Consider the following 18,787-nt stretch of genomic DNA (forward strand, 5'->3'; position numbering starts at 1 on the left):
CCGTGAATTCAGTGCCCACCCCCTCCCCCCCAGCCTAGAGTCTGTGACCCTTCCGACCACTGGTTCAAGCCCAGGAGCTGGGGGCTCCTCGTGAGTCGTTGTGCCGTCCAGCTGGGGAGCCCGCTGTGCCTTCACCAGCCTGCTCACCTACCCACGCAGACTCGTGGGGGCCAGGAGTCACCTTTCCCACTGGAAGCAGCGACAAGTCTTCTCTTGGATCTTCTTATCTCCTGGGAAATGATCTTTGAGATTAGCCCATTAGTTAACCCCCAGAATCTCTGCAAGTTCTGGAGAGTTAAGGAAGTGTCATGGGCGGGGCAGGAAGCCCTGGTGACCTTGGACGAAGGACTCGCTGCCCAAAGACACGTGGCTGCAAACAGGCGGCCTCAACTCCCTGGACTCACCCACGCGTCTTCACACAGGAGAGTCTTGATGGAGTTGTACCTGGAACGCTCTCCCACACGAACGTTCTGCGATCCTAAGAATGCAGCCTCGGGGCTCCAGAAGACTGGGCATCCCTCGCCATACTCACGCTGACAAGGGTCATGACAGCGCATCTCCGCTTGGATAATTTTAGCCTCTAATAATTGCTGTCACTGTGAATATGAGCAGACCTAGCCTAAAAGTTCCCCATAAATAAGACAAACAACATCGCTGAGTAACTGATTAGAAAACGCAACAGCTGAGTCTAAGGGTGACGAACGGGGGTCTCCCGGCTCTCAACTCAGAGATTCCCCTCTCATCCCTGTGGAACAAGGGGCTCCGGGGGCCCCTCTTTGTCACGACAGAGCGTGACGCCTTGGGGAGGGTGCCGGGGGCCGGGACCAGCTCCTAGACAGGTGGGAGACTTCTCTACCTCAGAGGGAAAGACGCCACACTTGTCCCAGAGCAGATCCGGAGTATTTGACAAGGATGAAGACAGAGGGATGTGAACTCAGGTCACTGTACCTGGGCTCAGGGAGGGGCTGCAGAGGTCACAGGGAAGGAGAGGGTCGTCACCGTCAGAGCAACCAGGCTGTCTCCATCTGCCCGTGGCCCTGCCCAGCCCCCCACATGGCCTCGCCAGGGCGTCCGCTACCTTCCCACCGGCTCCAGTCCCCTCGCGCTCTGTAGGAACACGACCTCATGACTCCGGCGGCCTCCTGAGCATCAGTCCAGGATTCCCCTAATTTCCCAGCCTCCTCTGCCTGTCTGAAAGGGTGTAACTCGTTGGCCAGGCCCCAGGACATGGCAGGTTGAGGAAGCTGACAATTCGTTTCTGTAATCAAAAAGAAACACCCACCTAATGCTGCAACAATGCACTTCATTACCTGAGACCCTTTGGGGGGCGCTCCCAGACCACATCTCCTATGACCTGGAAAAGTCTAGAGCAATTCTTGCTTTGAAGTAGTATCTCTCATTTCTCGTTGTTCTTCTGGGTTCTTTCTTTTTTTTTTTTTTTTTTTTTTACATCAGTTGTGTACTTGCTTGCCCATAGTTTATTTGAATGTCTGGAAACAACAATAGTAACACAATCAGGACTAGATCTTGAATTGGGTCTCAATCTAGATGTGTCTCAATCGGATTTTTTAGCAACAACGCACTAAAAAAACAAATAGCACTTGTAATTATAAAGTTGTAATCCCCAGAGTTCTAACCACATCAAATTATAGTCATGAAGGTGGAAAAGAAATGCCCTATGGTTTTGTTTAAGAATTTGGGTGGGTTTTTTGGTTGTGTTTTCAAATTGTAACTATTGAGTATAAATTGTTTATAACAATCTGACTCAAAGGAGATAAAATTCACACCCACAACATTTCAGAACACTCACGTAGAAACCAAAAGGGCCCTTGGGCCCAGCCAGAGCGGCCTCTGCATTCTGGGCCCAGACTCCACCCTGGAAGCAGCTGGGCCAGGCCTCCCTCACCTACGCCCCAGTGTGACAAGTCCGACCCCACCCCAGGGGAGGACGCCAGCTCTGACACCCACCTGCTGTGGCTCCGACTCGTGTCTGTTACTTCACAGCTCTGCTGGACCCACGATCGCAGCAGAAAACCACAAAAAGGAAACTGAGGTCCTCGGGTCTCCTCCTGAAACCCCCATCTATATAGTTCTCGTCTTTTACTTAGCATGTGAACCCATACTTTAATATGATTTTCAGGTAAAACCCTTTTCTTCAGCACACATTGTCCCTGTCTGACAGAACGTGGGTTGCGTGAAGAACTAGTCCAGCGGACTCCTGAAGTCCCTGCAAGGGGACGTTCGGTTTGTGGACTGTTGTTGGTGCCACGCGGTTAACCCCGGATCGGCACCGAAAACACTCGCCCTTTCTTCATACCTGCTTTCACCTGTGACCCATTTCATTATTCGCCTCAGCACAACGTAAGTAGAGCAAATTGCCTGAAAACACCAAACCAGAGATAGAATTCTGTAAATGACTTTGAATCCTGGAGGAGGCTGGTGCGTGCAGGATATTTAGAGCCAGCTTGTTGATGGGTGCACTGACTGTCCCCCTCCACTAGTCCACATAATGAAGAGCAGACTTTATTGCACATATGCTTCCAAATAGTTAAATGCCAGTAACTTGAGAAATTCCATTAACCTGCAAGGATCTGTGGCCACTGGCACCATTGCACCAGCCATCGCCACCTTTACTGATGGCGGTCGCGCAATCTCAGACGACGCCGAGCACGGTGGCCTGGAGGAAGAGCTGCGCTCTGCCGTTGGCCGGGTAGCCAGGCGCTGACGCGGGTTCCCTTGCCTGTTTCCAGCCAGGCACCTGCCTGGGCTCCTTCCCCGGGTGGGGGGCAGAGGGGCAGCCGCAAGCTCAGAAATGCAGCGAAAACCATTTCCTTCTCGGGACAAATGAATTGAAGATAATCCTAAGATTTACAGTGTGAAGAATTAACTGAAGTTCCCTACAACTACAGCGTGATAGGAAGGTGCAGAGGTCATACCCATGGACCGCTGGCATGTTCTGGGCAGCCTCTCTCGTGGGTGTAGAAAGAGCCAGGCGGTGACAGGGGCATTCTGTTTCCGTGGTTGCTCCCTCCATCGTTTCCTCCTCCCCAAGCTCTTGAGGGTGATGGGATGTGTTTCACAAGAAGTTCAGAGAAAATCACAAAAATAATAAGTCTCGCCTGATGCGGTCTCTCCTCGGACTCAGCTTGGAAAATGCCCCAAGATGTTGCCTGTGCTTCCGTGTTTTCAAACGTATGTATAGATTCGTGTCACGGTCAGTCCCTCGCGGGCACAGCAGTGCTGGGCTCCAGGTGGCCAGTCACGGTGCCACGGAGACACAGCGGCCGCCTGGAGGCCTGCTTCTCCAATCACAGCCCAGGAACCTAACACGCAGTGTGTAAATTGAGAGGTGAATATAACTTTTATATTTGCAAGAATTCTGTAGAACAGGGTCGCCTTCAACTCATATCACCTTGAACCCTGGGCCAAGGGCACGGTGCATGCTCGTCGAGTCCTTCCACAGTCTTCCCGACTGTACTCACTGGGTCGGGTTTCTGTCCTCTTGCCACTCTTTGGGAATACACGTATCTCTGTACTAAAGAAAAGTATTTGTAGGAACTATCCAGAAAAGAGACGATACTTGTTTTATACAATTAGTGACGCTCTATGACTAAGGTACAGCAAGTGTGACTTGCTGATGTTTAGAAAGATGTGTTAGATTTTTAAAAATGTGTTGATTTGCTATTGATATGTTGGTGCCCAGACCTCTTTTACCAACAAAAGTCTTTTCTGAGGGAACAGCATGAAATCCATAAAGGAGGCCCCCGGGGACACCCTGACTCAGCTGTTAGCAAACAGGTATTTTCTCCTAATCAATACACCTCATTTCCTCAGTGCATCGATAAACTTGAACAATCCTTCTTTGTTTTTTTAATCAAAGAAACAAAAAGCAGGTGTGAAAGTGGCATGGAGGTAGCAAAGTCCAGTCTGAGGGCTGGGGGGGGGGGGAGGGGCTCTTTAGAATCCACACATACTGTTACCTGTATTCGCAATATACCTGGCAGCAATTATGCAGCCCGGTGGAGACAGATGCGCGTCCCAAACATTCCTTGAGCATTAAACAGGATACATTTCGGGTGAAACATAGGGCTTTTATGTAATTTTTAACATGGCCTTCTTTCAGCGGATTTTCCTAAATGCTTTTTTGCGATTGAACATAATGCTCATTCGGGTGTTATTTCTAGCAGCTCACCAAAATTCTCCTGAGGCTAGGAGGCAGGCCAACGCAGGGGTGCACTGGTCACATTAAATGACACATCGTACGGGCCACGGTGGCACCAACTGACCTCAGTCCTGCATTTCATGGGCGTTTGGTCCCTGCACACTCCTCCCCCTCTCTCTCAATCCTGCTGAGACACGCATGCGGGAACCACAGCGAATTAGATTTAGCTTCTAAACTTCTACGTGCATTCTGTTGCCTCACTGCATATCATAATGAATTGTCTGTAAGGTAGAAAATTCAAAATAGCTTAATTCAGTCGAAACATGTGCTTCTGATGCTGAACGCCCAGCATAGGTGGCGTCGCTGCGTGAGCCCGAGGCCTTGCACTGTGCTGCCTGAGCGTCACTGCGAAAACAAACCATTTAAAAGCAATTGCTGCGAACATCTGTTTAAGAGTTGGTAACAAGCAAAGTTCATGAACTCTTAGAAAGCCTGGTAATATGATGAGTGTAATTATCATGCATCTGTTTGGGCTGTAAATAAATAAAGCGGATAAAAAATAAAAGTCACTCGTAAAATTTAGAATGAAAAATTAATATTTTAAAATTACATTTACCGCATATGCTGGTTTATTTTCAGAAGAATTAAGGAAATTGATAGTTTCTAGCAAGTGCTTCCTGTGGCCTCCTGGTTTTAGAGCAGTCCGCTCGATTTGAGCCACACCGCCCGCCGAGCCGCACGCGGGACCTAAGTCTCCAGTGCGTGGTGAACAGGGTTTGACATGCCATTGACTTGCTTTCCATGCTGTTGCAACTAAACTTCAAGTTCTAGCCATTTTTTTCTTTTCTTTTCTTTTTTGTCCTTTTTTTTTATTTTCTTTGCAGAAGACCATCAAATGAACTGTCACAATACTCGAATAATGCAAGACGCAGAAAAGGATGATAACAATAATGATGAGTACGATAATTACGATGAGCTGGTGGCCAAGTCCTTGTTGAACCTCGGCAAGATTGCCGAGGACGCAGCCTACCGGGCCAGGACTGAGTCGGAGATGAACAGCAACACGTCCACCAGCCTGGACGACGGCAGCGACAGGAACGAGACGCTGGGCCGGAAGAGCGAGCTGAGCCTGGATCTGGACAGCGACGTGGTAAGAGAGACGGTGGACTCCCTGAAGCTGCTGGCGCAGGGACACGGTGTGGTGCTTGCAGACAACCTCGGCGACAGGGCGTACGCAGACTCTCTGTCGCAGCAGGACAGCAGGAACATGAACTACGTGATGTTGGGCAAGCCCATGAACAACGGGCTCGTGGACAAGATGGTGGAGGAGAGCGACGAGGAGGTGTGTCTGAGCAGCCTGGAGTGCCTGAGGAATCAGTGCTTCGATCTGGCCCGGAAACTGAGCGAGACGAACCCGCAGGACCGGAGCCAGCCCCCGAACATGAACATCCGCCAGCACGCCCGTCAGGAGGACGACTTCGCGGGGAGGACGCCGGACAGGAGCTACTCCGACATGATGAACCTCATGCGGCTCGAGGAGCAGCTGAGTCCCAGGTCTAGAACTTTCTCCAGCTGTGCAAAGGAGGACGGGTATCACGAACGAGATGACGACACCACCTCCGTGAACTCGGACAGGTCTGAGGAGGTGTTTGACATGACCAAGGGGAACCTGACCCTCCTGGAGAAAGCCATCGCTCTGGAGACAGAAAGGGCGAAGGCCATGAGGGAGAAGATGGCGATGGAGGCCGGAAGGCGGGACAATGCGCGGTCCTATGAAGAGCAGTCGCCAAGACAGCTTCCCGGGGAGGAGAGAAAGCCTAAGTCCAGTGACAGCCATGTCAAAAAGCCATACTATGGTAAAGGTAATATTTCTACCTAACGTAAGTTGCCTCACGCAAGCAGGAGCTAGGGTGAAAGATGCGAGGATAGTCCACAAGCGAAGTGCGCATCACACTAAGTCATGTCACTAATGCAGATTTCTCAGAGTTGGTTACACGATTATGTTTTGTGACTATGTTGCTGGACAGCGAATAAAATATTTTTCTGGGAAATACACAAAGCAGCTCAATGCCCTATGATCAGAGCAGACGAGTAATATGATATTTCAGCGGGAGACGCCTGCCTCGGAAAGACAGGGCTAGCGCACACACGCATCGCGTGATAGAAACCACTAGCATGAGCCTGTGTTCTTACAAAGGAGCCACGATCTATGTGGAGTGGCAAGGGTTTACACAACAATTAGCCAATCAGGGAGGAAGCACATTTTTTATACACTGGATTGGGTAGGTGGCATCATGATTTATAAAATTATCATCAAATGGCGGTTATTGATGAACCCCCCCCCCCATAAAAAACATCCCTGATAGAAATTGAACAGTAACAGAATGACCGATAACATAAGACAAGGGCAGTGACTGCACATTAATTATCCTAAGATAGTAAGTAATGGGAGCCATTTGCTATGCAAGGCATGGTGTATCCCAAGCTGAGATCAATAGTAATTTCTTTAGTATATTCATTCCCGCTCTCTGATTCCATCCCATGGTGGAAACAGTTATGGTGCTTACTTTATTATAAAACACTCAAAAAACCATCCAACATGATAGTTTTAACAGATTTTCACTTATAAAATATATTGACACGTATCTGCATGTATCTGTATGTTTAATCGTTCCCATGTGTAGTCACCATATCCACTAAGAGTATGAATACACACTGAATGAATGACTGACTTCATGTTTGCAGTAACAACCGTGTCCACTTGTGATATGAGGTGGGTCATGATTTAACCTCGTGCAGAACCTTGACGCTGTGGCTATTTCGGTTACAAGATTCTCTCAGAACTAAATAAGGAGCAATTTCAAGAATGAAATTGGTAATTCCTTAAATCCTTCCATATTAGGACCAAAAACAGAACTTTTGTCTTGTATTCGATTGTATTCCTTATAAAGACTGAGTTTCCCCACCGTGGATCTGATGGTGAGGTTCAGGAATCTGGTTTGAAAACCAAACAATCAGAAAGCCTCTTTCTCCCGCTGTGACATAGGTGTGTATTCTCCTCTCAATGTGTGCACAGAACTCTGTGGCATCGCTGTAACCACAGCCCAACAGGGGACGAACCGTAGCCAGAGGCCCGTCGGGTTCTTGCTTTGGCAGGTGCTTGAGCGCTGACCGCCGTCTCGGGTGACGCAGGGAGACCCTCCGGAGGGGCGGCATATGAGGAAGGGGCTGTTTCTTAAAGGCGACAGGCTCTAGCTCAGTGCAGCATCAGGCTTGGGTTGGCGCTGTGAAGACTGGGAAACAGCACATGCGTTCATAACCCGTAGCGCGATCTATCAGGACCTTTTAGTTGGACGTTTGAGAGGCGGAGAGGAGCTAAACGCTTTTAGGAAGGAAGAGTGTCCTTTCTCACAGGGCGGCTCGGTGGGGCGAATACACATTGGGCTTACGTGTTAGACATCTGCAGACCGGGTTTCACGCGGAACGGGCAGCGAGGCACGCGGCAGAGCACTGTGGGAACACGTGGGCTCCCGGGGCAGCGCACGCAATGTGTGCCCCTGGCTCCTTTGGCTTCTGTGGTTCCCTTAAGCCCGGCAGCTTTCTGTAGATTCTTACTCATTTTGCTTTGTTATTGCTATTTGGTCTTATTTTGATTCGGGCAAGAAATGGAATTCAAACCGCTGGCTTCCCTTCAACAAATGGGGCAGGGGTGGGAACAGTAAAAGCGGAGATGTGCTTTTCCCTGAAATGGGGGAAGGGTTGGGGTTGGGACCTTCCAGAAGAGTCAGAAATCATTGATTCCTGACTTGACCAGTTTCTCTAGATTTCCTCCTCCGAGCAAGGCTTGTCCATTTTCATGTGTGTCCTGCTTCATTCCCGGGTCCCTTCTCAAGATGTCTGTGGGCATGTTCAGGACCAAATCAGTAAAGCCAGGCAAGGACCCCCGGTGGGGCCGGGAGATTAATGCCCTCCTTACTAGAACGATTAATTATGTGACATTTTACCAACATAGCCAATGGACAATTCCTACAACCGCACAGCACGTCAACAATCTTCATCTCCAGCTTCTTTGTTATTTTATTGCAACAGTTCTCACTTAAACACGATCTTCTCAAAATGGTTTGAATTATACATGAGTGACTCTTCCAAAATCTTGAGCTAAAACAAAACACGTTCATCATGAACCTCCTCTACCTCTCTCCTCCTCAAGCATCCACTCGAAAGGGAGGAAGGGGAGCAAAGCTAAACCCAGCGTGCAATTTGTTTTTTTTCTAGACATCCTTGCCGGGTTTTCAGTTGAGTTACTGGCCTGTTTGCTTGGTTGGTTGTTTTGGGTTTGTCTGAATGTTTACCTTCAAGATGAATTGAGATTCCCGGAAATCAGCATGCGCGGGGAGGCGATGGCGGAGGCGAGCGGCATCGAGAGGAGAGTATACCCTTGTGTCCTCCAAAACTGAAATTGTTTGAGCCACTTGTTTTTATACAGATCTGCACTTAACTTCAGAACACTTTGGAAATGTATGAAACGATAGCACTTGTTAGGAAGCTGCAAGTGTACTGATGAAAGCATCACTTAATGATGAATAACAGTTAAAATTTAGGTTTTTACCTTTAAAATGCTATTTATATTTAGCTAATGATCTTAAATAATGAGTATTTTGCTCTGAAACTGTTACTGTGCACTTACTATTTTATATTTACGTTAATTAAATGATGCTGATATTATTACAACACTACCCAAAAGGCAATAAAACGCCAGGCTTTTTGATTATATGTGTAAGGGAAGCTCCAGTAAGATACTGAGAAACTGAAGCTACAACATAATTTCAGTTGTTTCAGGAAACCGTGATCTTCGACACCTGTAGGAAGTAGCTGACAGTTGCATCCAGGATACAGGCCCGTCAACAGCAGCCCCAGTTTAGCGATCCAGGACCTGAAAGATGTATTACCTAGGTTAAAATGCTAGCTTAAAAAAGGAAGGGGGGGGGGGGAGGTGAGCTTTTTATACAAACGTAAAAGCGTTTACATATTCCTGTGACTCCTGTGTCCGTTTCAAGTTCACATGAATGACTTAAGAAGAAAGTCCATCCGAATTCAAAAAACTTGAACCAAGCATGTATTTTCTAGCTGTCACGATTGGCCCGGTTAACCAGCCACGGATAGAAAAGTGTTACACCCCTAAAGAAACGTTAAGCACACACTCCCTGGGCTGAACCACCGTAGTCACTCTCTGTTGATGATCTGTGCAACCGGTTTTCAAAAACTGACTCAAAAATAATTTTTTTGCACACTTATATTACTGTTTGGTCTGAGCTTTACCTTAGAACTATTTCTGCACATTGATGAGCTGTGGTCAATTCTGGATAGAGAAATAATTTTATTAACGATAGCATTGCATTTCTGGCATCTGGCGTTCAAGTTTTGACCAAAGGTCTGCTCTGCGCCTCCCTGCAGAGAGCCAACAGGGCTGTATAAGACCATTCCCTCTTAATTTTGTGTACGCATGCACAGCATCGTAAGATCCTTCCTCTGGTTCCAAGGACAGATGAAGAAATCAAAAGAAATGGTTGCTCCAGCAGCTTCTGAAACATTTTTTATTGCCCATCACCCCCATCAGGTGGGATTTCCACCATTCTGGTCATTTGCTTACAGTGCCTTCTAAGAGTTCAGCTCCTTTTCAGAAAAGTCTCTGAATTGGTGTGCTATGGAACATCGTTGCGAGATAAAAGAAATAAAAATTTAAAAATTCCACCACCAGTAAAATTTTGCACCTAGTAGTGTATCCGATTAGAGCACCAGAAGAGACAGACACTGCACTGAGCAGTGTTTTAACGGCATTGTGCCCCCTGGTTGGATTTCACAGAGCGATCGTTGAGGGTCGCTGTGCGGTTTTGCTCTCTGAGAAGGTCACTGTCTCATCAGTATTTACGTTGATTTCTTTGAGCAACACAGCTTATCATGTAACACACGGGAAAGCAATTAATCAGGAGCTACGGTAGGGCTAGTCTTTTTTTTATCTCATAGAAAGTAAATTATTTTATGATTCATGATTGCAGTGTTTCAGGTCAGAAAAAATCACCCAAAACCACGGAACTACCTACGCAAAAGTCTATGTCACAGCCTGTCCCCTGACACCTGCTTTTTTTCTTTATTTGTCAAGGTCTCTTCAGGTTGTTAATTTATCACATTTGTCTTCAATGGGTAAAGAAATTCATTCTCTTGACACCTGTTGTCGCTTTTAGATCCCTCGAGAGCAGAAAAGAAAGAGAGCAAGTGTCCCACCCCGGGGTGTGACGGAACTGGCCACGTAACCGGGCTTTACCCACATCACCGCAGTTTGTCTGGATGCCCGCACAAAGATAGGGTCCCTCCGGAAAGTAAGTCCGTGTTTCGCCAACACCCGTGGGAGCACAGCCCCGGGGATCTGTTTGTGTCACCCCACGTGCCTCTGTCATTTCCATCTCAGTGCAGCCCAACCTTGTCTCCCCGGCCCTTCCTGTGTTGACGGGCCGCTCGGCCAGGACTGGCGGCCCCTTCGAGGCCCAGTCACTCCTGCTCCGTGGTGGCCCAGGACGGCAGCTCACCAGCCGGGACCCCACTCTGCTTCCATTTCTGACTCGCTCGGGCCCTCGGGCAAGTGACTTGTCCCCTCATCTCTCAGAAATCATAGCAGTGGACCGAGATGGTCTCTAAGACCACCGCCCCCTGCAGGGCTAACCTCCTATGAGTCCCCGAGAGAAAGGTCCCGGAGCCTCCTCTCGCCCAGTTATGTAGACTTCTGTATATATGAACCCATATTTGTTTTTGTATCTTACTGCATTTTGCTTGTCCAGAGTCTGTCTCGTGTCACAGCTACCCCAACTTTTCCACACAACAAAAGCTTAGCCATGGAGGCTAAAATCGGGTGGGTCTAGATCTTACGCATTCCTTTTAATGAGTTAGGTTGTGAGAGTGTGCAATTTATCTACAAACACAACTAAATTTAATTCGGGACCGAAACGGTGTACACCTTCTCTGTTTATCTTCCTCTCAGCACATAAAGTATGCCAGCTATTTAAATACAATTAGAATTGATTGCTCAGGGGAAAAGGCACATTTTCAGAAATGACAACATGAGTTTAAGATCCCGATTTTGAGCCTAAGGTATGTGAAGGATTTTCCTCATTAGCTGAGACACAGTTTCTAGCAGGGAAAATGAAATCGCTTGGCCGACATTCGTCAGGATGACCAGGTGACGGTTCAGAGGAGTTTTTGAGGGTTGTCCCATTAAAATGGCTAACTTTGGAATTCTTGAGACGCAAATCTGTCAGAACAAAGAGAAATTCAGGGTAGTCGCTGAAGCTTAGAAAACGGGTTTGGCTGAACATTTTCCGATGAAATCTTTTTAGAAACCACTGTGCCTCCAGGTTTTCAAACGGCTACTGAAAGTAAGCAGCCCGTGTTTCTCGTAACGGCCTTGTGAGCAAACCTGAAGGGTATGGAAAGAAACGAATTCGAGTGCATGGCCGTGCCCGTGTGTTACATGAGCAGGGAGACAGCATGGTCTGACCGCAGCGGCTTCCTGTCTGAGCACCGTCCGTGCCGGCCTCTCCGCGCACTCCAGCCTCCCTGCCTCCCTCACTCCCTGGCGAGCCCCTGTTTCCCAGATGAGGAAAGTGGGGAGCCGATGCCCTCACCCTCTCTTCCTGGGGGATTAGCGCGGTGTCTGGCCGACCCCGATCTGCACAGGTACTAACCCGCCTGAGCAGGGAGCAGGGCTGAGTTGGAGACTCCACCTGTCGGAACCCCAAGCTTGTGTTTCTGCCGAGGCCTGGCTTTGCTGCTCCTGCCCGGGTCCCCACGAGCTGAGACACCGGGCCAGCCACGGGCCCTCCACACCCCACTTTCCTTATCCCCAGCTTGGGGCACGAGGACATCACTGGTGTCTTAGGTACAGAGAGGCTCCTGACGCGACTTTTCCCGAAGGCACACGTTTTCGCCTCCGAAGTGGAAAATCAGTTCCCCTCCGTGGCTGAGAAATTCTCCACGCTACTCATTTTCACAGGAAGAGCCTACATGTAGTAGAGAAGGGGGATGCGCCCCGACCGGCTGCGTGGTGTACGTGCTCCCACAGACCACGGGTCAGCCCGCACCTGGGCTCACCTCTGCCGGGAGGAGGCCGGAGGTCCGCTCGACACCCGTCTCCCAAATGCCTTCCAGAGCGTCTGTAGGAAGCTGTTCCTAAATACTTGTGTATAGTTCTTTGTAGAATCATAAAAACTTTAAAAGGAAAACATGAGACTCCTCAAAGGGCATGTCTTAGTTTTTAGTTTTTAGGTGTTTTTTCCGGTTTTTCCTTGGCTAGGCTCCCCTAATCACCCTTTCCGTCAAGCCGAAGGCATTAGAGTGTCGCACACCCCAGTTTGCAGCACGCTGTGCTAGAAACACGAGGACATCCCACTTATGGGACTCAGTTCTGGCCCTCCAAGAGCCCCAGCCCAGCCAAGGACAGACGCGTGCTCAAGACAGTGGGTGACTCACACCTGAGACATCAGACTTCCCAAGGGCCCGCAGGCTTCACCGGGGTCGCACTTGAGCCGGTCCTGAGGGAGAGAGAAGGGGTCCACGGCTTTGTCTGAAGGCTGTTGCGGTAGTCCACGCGGGAGACCAGGCGTGACGGAGGCAGTGGCCAGGGAGGGAGGATCTGGGACAAGTTCCAGACGCGTTCCAGACACAGGCTGGCGTGCAGGAGGGGAGAGGGAGGGGGTGGGGGTGACGCCGAGAACTCCCACCTGGCACGTAAGAACGTGGACTCCAGGAGTAGATGTGATGGGGAAACAGGGCCCCATGTAACAGAAGGAACAGAGGCTCGGATTTGCCATCTTCCCTGGAAGTGCTGGGTGGCACTGCCACAGGCTGCCTGGAGGAGGGTCCAAGGTCAGGTACACAGGCGGCTCCCCAACCTCTTTTCCCAGCTATGCTGCCGGAAACCGGGAATGAAATTGCCTGGAGAGGAGACATAAAGCGGAAACGGACAGGAGCCAAAAACAGGAGTTTGGGACATGAGTGTGTAGAACGTGGGGCCGAGGAAGAGGGGATACAAGCAGCCAGGAGAGCATGGTTGTTCTGGAAAGATCCGCACGTGTCGGGGGGCCAGACCCCGGGGTCACCAGGCTTAAGCAAAACCTGTCGCTGACATTTAAGGGAGGGCAGAGGGCGGTGGGGAAGAGCGGGAACCGTGGATGCAACACAAGTCCGAGGAACATGGGGGGCGCAGCGGGGGAGGGGGCAACAGGAGCAGAGGAGGGGCTCAGGGTGGGGACAGGAGTGGGGACAGGAGGGCGACAGGAGTGGGGACAAGAGCAGGGGAGGGCAGGAGCAGGGGAGGCAAAGGGGAGCTCTTAAGTCAGGCTTAAGAGCTCACACACACCTTGTAACAACCAGGCTCCTTTTTATAAATGAAGTGAGAGCGTACAAGGGATGATGGAAGGCATCTGACCTTCAGCCTCCGTCCTGGGGATACAATAAGGGAGCGGTGGGCCCTGACGACCTGGAGGGCACTCGCCGTGACCAAAGGAGCACAGGAGGGGACAGGAGCGGGACAGGAGTGGGGACAGGAGCAGGGGCAGAGCGGGGGGGGGGGGGGGGTGGGGGTGGGTTGACGGTGGCAGAAGCACAGGATCCTGGGACGGGAACAGGATTTAGGGCAGAAGGGGGGGCAGCAGAGGGCGGCCGTCCCCCCGACCGCTGGCTGGGTGCAGGCCGCACGCAGCAGGCAAGACCCAGCTGCAGCCCAGCACGGAGGGGTCTGCTATCTGCCGTGAGGACCCAGCTGTGGCAAGTGTGGATAAATAGACAGGAAAGAGGACATTGGGAAGAGTGCGCGTGATGTTGTAACAGGAAGACGGGAGAACCCTACTGAATAAAGACTGATGTAGGTGAACCCAGGCCCTGGCGGGGAGTGGAGGCCTGGGGCCAGGGAGGAGCACAGAAGGAAGACTTGGGTTGGGAGGGGGGCACCCAAGCTGGGAGACTGGGGGGGGGGGGGTGAGGGGGCGGAGTCCTCGTAGACGGGGGTGGGGATGCCCTGTGCCAAGTGGGGGAGAGAAGGGGCAGGAGGAGCCTCCTTGTGCTCAGAGGACACGGTGGGGGGTTATAGGCGGGGTGGGGGTACAGGGGCGCCCGGGGAGAAGGCCTCCTGACACCCCACTCTGGCCAGCTCCCCAGCACACAAGGAGCCTAAGGCTGACTCACCTTTGTCAGGTCGGTGCTTGCCGAGCGCTGAGCGGACGTCCAGATGATGCGGGAGCCGTGAAACCGTAAAGATGAAACCAAAATATACTCCCTTTTCAAGAAACTGGCCAGGAGTGAGGAGGCTCTCGTAGGCTCCAGTAGAACAGTGTCTTATGGGAATAGCATGCAAATGTCAGGGAAGAGAGAGATTGTTCTAGAGAAAGAGGAAAGTTGTAGAAAATAGAGAAGTAGTTTGGGCAGACTTTGCTTTCCATGGTTCGATCGTGGGTGAACCTCGCTGGCCGGGAAAGCGCCCCCCGGTCTTGCTGCCTCGAAGCGGACGGTTGTGTGGGGGCAGGTGCTGTGGCTCAGTCCTCCTGGCTTCCCACCGGCACCTGTCAGCCCCTCCCGCTTCCCCAGAGTAGCGGCCGCTCACGGAGGGCCAGACAGAGGATGACATATGCAAACTGTCAGGGCCAGTTCCCGACACGTGTAAACGCAAACGCTGTCTCCCAGCAACGGGCCGCTTGACTCCTGGTGCTGCCGAACCACATCCTGCCGTGTCTCCGTGCTGACTTCACTTACTATTCTAGCTCATTCCATTGGAAGAATAACAAAATACTCGATTCTCAGATGAAAAGTCATTATTTAATTCATTTTATTTAAAAATCAGGCTTGGGTTTCTCTATTCACCGGTGACCACCTTCTTAATTCCTTGTTAATACCATGTGATTCCAGAGAGTATAGGCGTGTCTTACAAATCACCAGTGTATGTGCTGTTCATGGCCAACCGATGTTCAGGGCTGACGCGCAGGAGATGTAGGGAGGCCCCGCTTCCCTGCCCCATCTGGAACGTTCCCCACCCCCACGGCCCCGGCCCAGCGCTCCCTGCTCTGCATGCCCACTACACTAAGGTTGAGAGAACCTTCTTCTTTCCACATGTGTGTTCCCGACCATGCCCATCACAAGTGTGTGTAGGACTGTCCATTGTGAACTAACCCAGCCTTTGTTAAAATGATCGCGTACTCGTATCCGGACCATTTCTGTGTTTTAACGCTGGGCTGTCTTCTCTGCCTCTTCCTTGTCAAGTTCTTGCCATGCATGAGAATGTTCTCAAGTGTCCTACTCCGGGCTGCACAGGGCGAGGGCATGTAAATAGCAACAGAAACTCGCACAGAAGGTAAGCAAAGCGTCCTGCGCCCCACGCTGCGGGGAAGGCGGCTCCCCGACAGCCCCATCCCCGTCCCTCGGGAGGGAGTGCGCCCCTGCACCCCTCCCCCTCCTGGGTCGCTCTCTGGGAGCGGAGGGTACTGGTGCATGGTGCATGGGGAAGCAAATCCGGAGAACCGTTTTCGAAGCGTGGACTTTGTTACTTGTTCCACTCATTCGTCCTGCGTCCTCTAGAAGGCGCCCTCCTTGGTGTGAGGAACGGATCCACAGCCCTCTGTGGGGAACGCTCAGCTACCCTCGCGGGTGGGGAGAAGCTCTCCTGTGCGCACCGTGCAGGGAAGGGTTCCAGCGCACCGAGACTGGGGGGTCCGCGACCCAACCGAGTTGCCCCTAGAGCTCTGCCGAAACCCCAGTCATCAGTGTAGACACAGTGTGGACACAAAACACTAGCAAGTGTCCAAAAGCGCTAGTTGGGGGGCGTTTGGCACGACCGTGAGCCAGGTACGTAGGCGTACCCAGAATCGCACTTTTGCTCTGACAAATTCCAATTCTCTTTCCTCCCCTGTTCTGACTTTTAGCAAGTTGCTCATGATATTCAGATCATATCAAATACTTCTTTATCAACAGCGGAGTGATTCTGTTACGGTCCGCCTCATGGCCTGTACTTTCAGCTTCAAAAGCGCACATAAAATTATGCCTAAGTGGAGGAAACAGTTATGAGTTTCGTCTTAATCTCTGCTTGCCTGACTGGTAAATGTTGTGACTTGTGTGAAGTTTACCATGAAACAAATCACGACCCTGTGCCCCTCAGCGATCCTCCGGGACTTAGTCTGCCAAGAAAGGGATGATCAATAGGTCGGTTCAGTTCACGCCGAGCACTGTTCCGTATGGTCTTTACAATATCGGCCCCCTCCTCAAACCTTGGCGGGGTCGTGTATTTTTGAGACGTGACGCACACGTGGGGTGAGCGTCCGCACATGTGTGTAGATATATATACAGACACACAAAGAATAGACACTGTGAGTTCATGAGGAATAAGCCCAAACACAAGACAGCCAACCTGCCGTCTCTCCCATGAGCATTTAGTTCCAAAAACCACTTAACGGTGGTCCTGGAGACTATCCTGCTTCCTCCCAATGCCATTCATCCCCCGGGGAGGGCGTGAACGAGCTGGTCAGTGACAAGCCAGAGCGCTGTGGTCGGTGGCGCTCACGGGGTCAGCCGAGAGCTCGCCTTCTGGTGCCGGTCAGAGACCTGCCGTTCTTGGGCTCATCGGCCCAGACGGCTAGATCCTCGTCTCCAGAAACATCCCGGAATGGAATCTGTGTCTGAAATTTCAACTCGCTCCTGTACTCTTGAATGACACGGAACTTGGCTTGCTGTCACTGGAAAGGATTGCGTGCCCTTGGTGCACGGCCTGGCCGTCAGCACCGCCCACCGGAGACCCAGAGGAACCCGTGCAAGGTGCAGCCGCGGTTGTTGCCCTCTAACCCGTCCCATCAGGAAATCCCACGGCAGGTGTGGGAACCCGCGCCAGAGCCTTCTCGCGCCGACCAGGGGAGAGGGGGAGGTGGTCACGGGGTCAGTGTGCCGTGAAGCCGCTGGAGGAGACAGCTCAGCCCCCTCTCTGTCCTTGCAGCCTCTCTGGATGTCCTATTGCTGCCGCGGAGAAACTGGCAAAGGCCCAGGAGAAGCACCAGAGCTGCGATGTGTCCAAGTCCAACCAGGCCTCAGACCGCGTGCTAAGGTACCAGATGCCGAGCGCGTCGCCTCGTGAGAGCCGTGCGTGCCCAGCACGCCAGGGATGTGGGGGTCCGGGCCGGGCGGGCGGGCTCACGCCGCGGCGGGCGGGCACGCGGTCACCGGTGCGGGTAAAAGAGCCGAGCCCCCGGCCCACCCCTCGCCCGCAGGGCTGTGTGAGGGCAGGGGGTCGCTTCGGTGGTCGGGGCCTCCGTCCGCCTGCTGTCGGTGGTTCTGGTTTTCTTTCCGGCCTTGAACGTATTCGGTGATTCTCTGAATGTGGGGGGACGGAGGGGAGCTCTACACGTGAATGAGACAGTCACCCGAAGTGCTTTTATCTTAATGTGGAGGAGAGGGCGGAGGTCAGCCCGCAGCCCGGCGCCCCTCCCGGTGGGTGCGGAAGCCGTTCTCCACACGGGAGCCCTCGGGGGGCCTTCCACCCTCAGCCACCCGACTGAGAACCCGAGAGCGGCCAAGCGACTCACGTGAACCCGCTCAGTCCCTGACGGTCCAAGCAGGAAGACCTCAGAGATCACCTGGTCCAGCCCACTGTTTTCTTTTTTGATTTTTTAATGTTTATGTATTTTGAGAGAGAGGGAGAGAGAGCAGAAGCGGGGGAGGTGCAGAGAGAGGGGCAGAGAGAGAATCCCAAGCAGGCTCCGTGCCGTCAGCACAGAGCCCGACGCGGGGCTCGAACTCACAGACCGTGAGACCATGACTGGAGCCAAAGTCTGACGTTCAACCGACTGAGCCCCCCCCCAGGCGCCCCACCCACTGTTTTCTTAAGTTTAGAAAAGAAGGATTCTCGGGAGGCGGTGGAGAGAGAAAACTTCATCCCAGACAGGACCCACCCACCAGCTCATTCCCCGGGCTGCGTGACCATCGTCGGGGATTCTGACTCTTCATTGGACATGGTAGTGGGAACACGCCCCGTGTCCTTACAAAGGCGGCCCTGGTGGCCGTGGTGGCTTCAGACCTTCTCCAGTGGGAGGTCACTGGCACAGAAAACAGGCGCTCCCTCGGAGGCATTTAGGTTGGTTCCAAGTCTTGCTGTTAAAGAGGAAGCAGTACGTTCGTGCGCATGTGTGTGTGCGCGCACACACACACACACACACACACACACACACAGTTTTGATTCTGTTCAATTACCAATTCTTTCTTTGGGATAAATCACCTGGAAAAAAATCACTGTTCAAATGGCCTGAACACCTGCTTGGTTTTGTTGTGTATTATTTTGAAGTGTTCTGAAAGGATTTTACCACAGTCGTTAAACACACTTTGTCCCTCAATAGAAAAGTTAAAGTCTTTATGGAAAATGAAAAATACTGAAATAGGCAAAAATAAGAAAAATAAAAATAATTTATAATCCCACTATTTAGAGACAAGCCCTCCATAAATGTTGGTGTGCATCCTTCTAGACCTCTCCGTGTGCCTGAGACCCCCTCTTCCCGGAAGGTAAAGCAGACAGGGGGCGAATGGCTGCCCCCTCGGGCCCCGTCCTCC

The 18,787-nt window shown here is 51.5% G+C and overlaps 1 protein-coding gene across 4 annotated transcripts in view; it reads left to right on the forward strand.

The window, feature by feature from the left end:
- Window positions 1-18,787, forward strand: part of MYT1L (myelin transcription factor 1 like) — a 142,506-nt gene that overhangs the window by 43,055 nt on the left and 80,664 nt on the right. For 3 of the 4 annotated variants that reach the window (XM_042982602.1, XM_042982601.1, XM_042982603.1), the window contains exons 5-8: window positions 5,047-6,018; window positions 10,405-10,539; window positions 15,464-15,554; window positions 17,184-17,291. In XM_042982602.1, coding sequence (XP_042838536.1) covers window positions 5,047-6,018; window positions 10,405-10,539; window positions 15,464-15,554; window positions 17,184-17,291 — 1,306 coding nt within the window. Of the gene's footprint in view, window positions 1-5,046; window positions 6,025-10,404; window positions 10,540-15,463; window positions 15,555-17,183; window positions 17,292-18,787 lie in introns of all 4 variants that reach the window. The other variant, XM_042982600.1, reaches the window with a different exon arrangement.

Source organism: Panthera tigris, chromosome A3 (assembly GCF_018350195.1).
Source record: "Panthera tigris isolate Pti1 chromosome A3, P.tigris_Pti1_mat1.1, whole genome shotgun sequence".
Taxonomy (NCBI): Eukaryota; Metazoa; Chordata; class Mammalia; order Carnivora; family Felidae; genus Panthera; species Panthera tigris.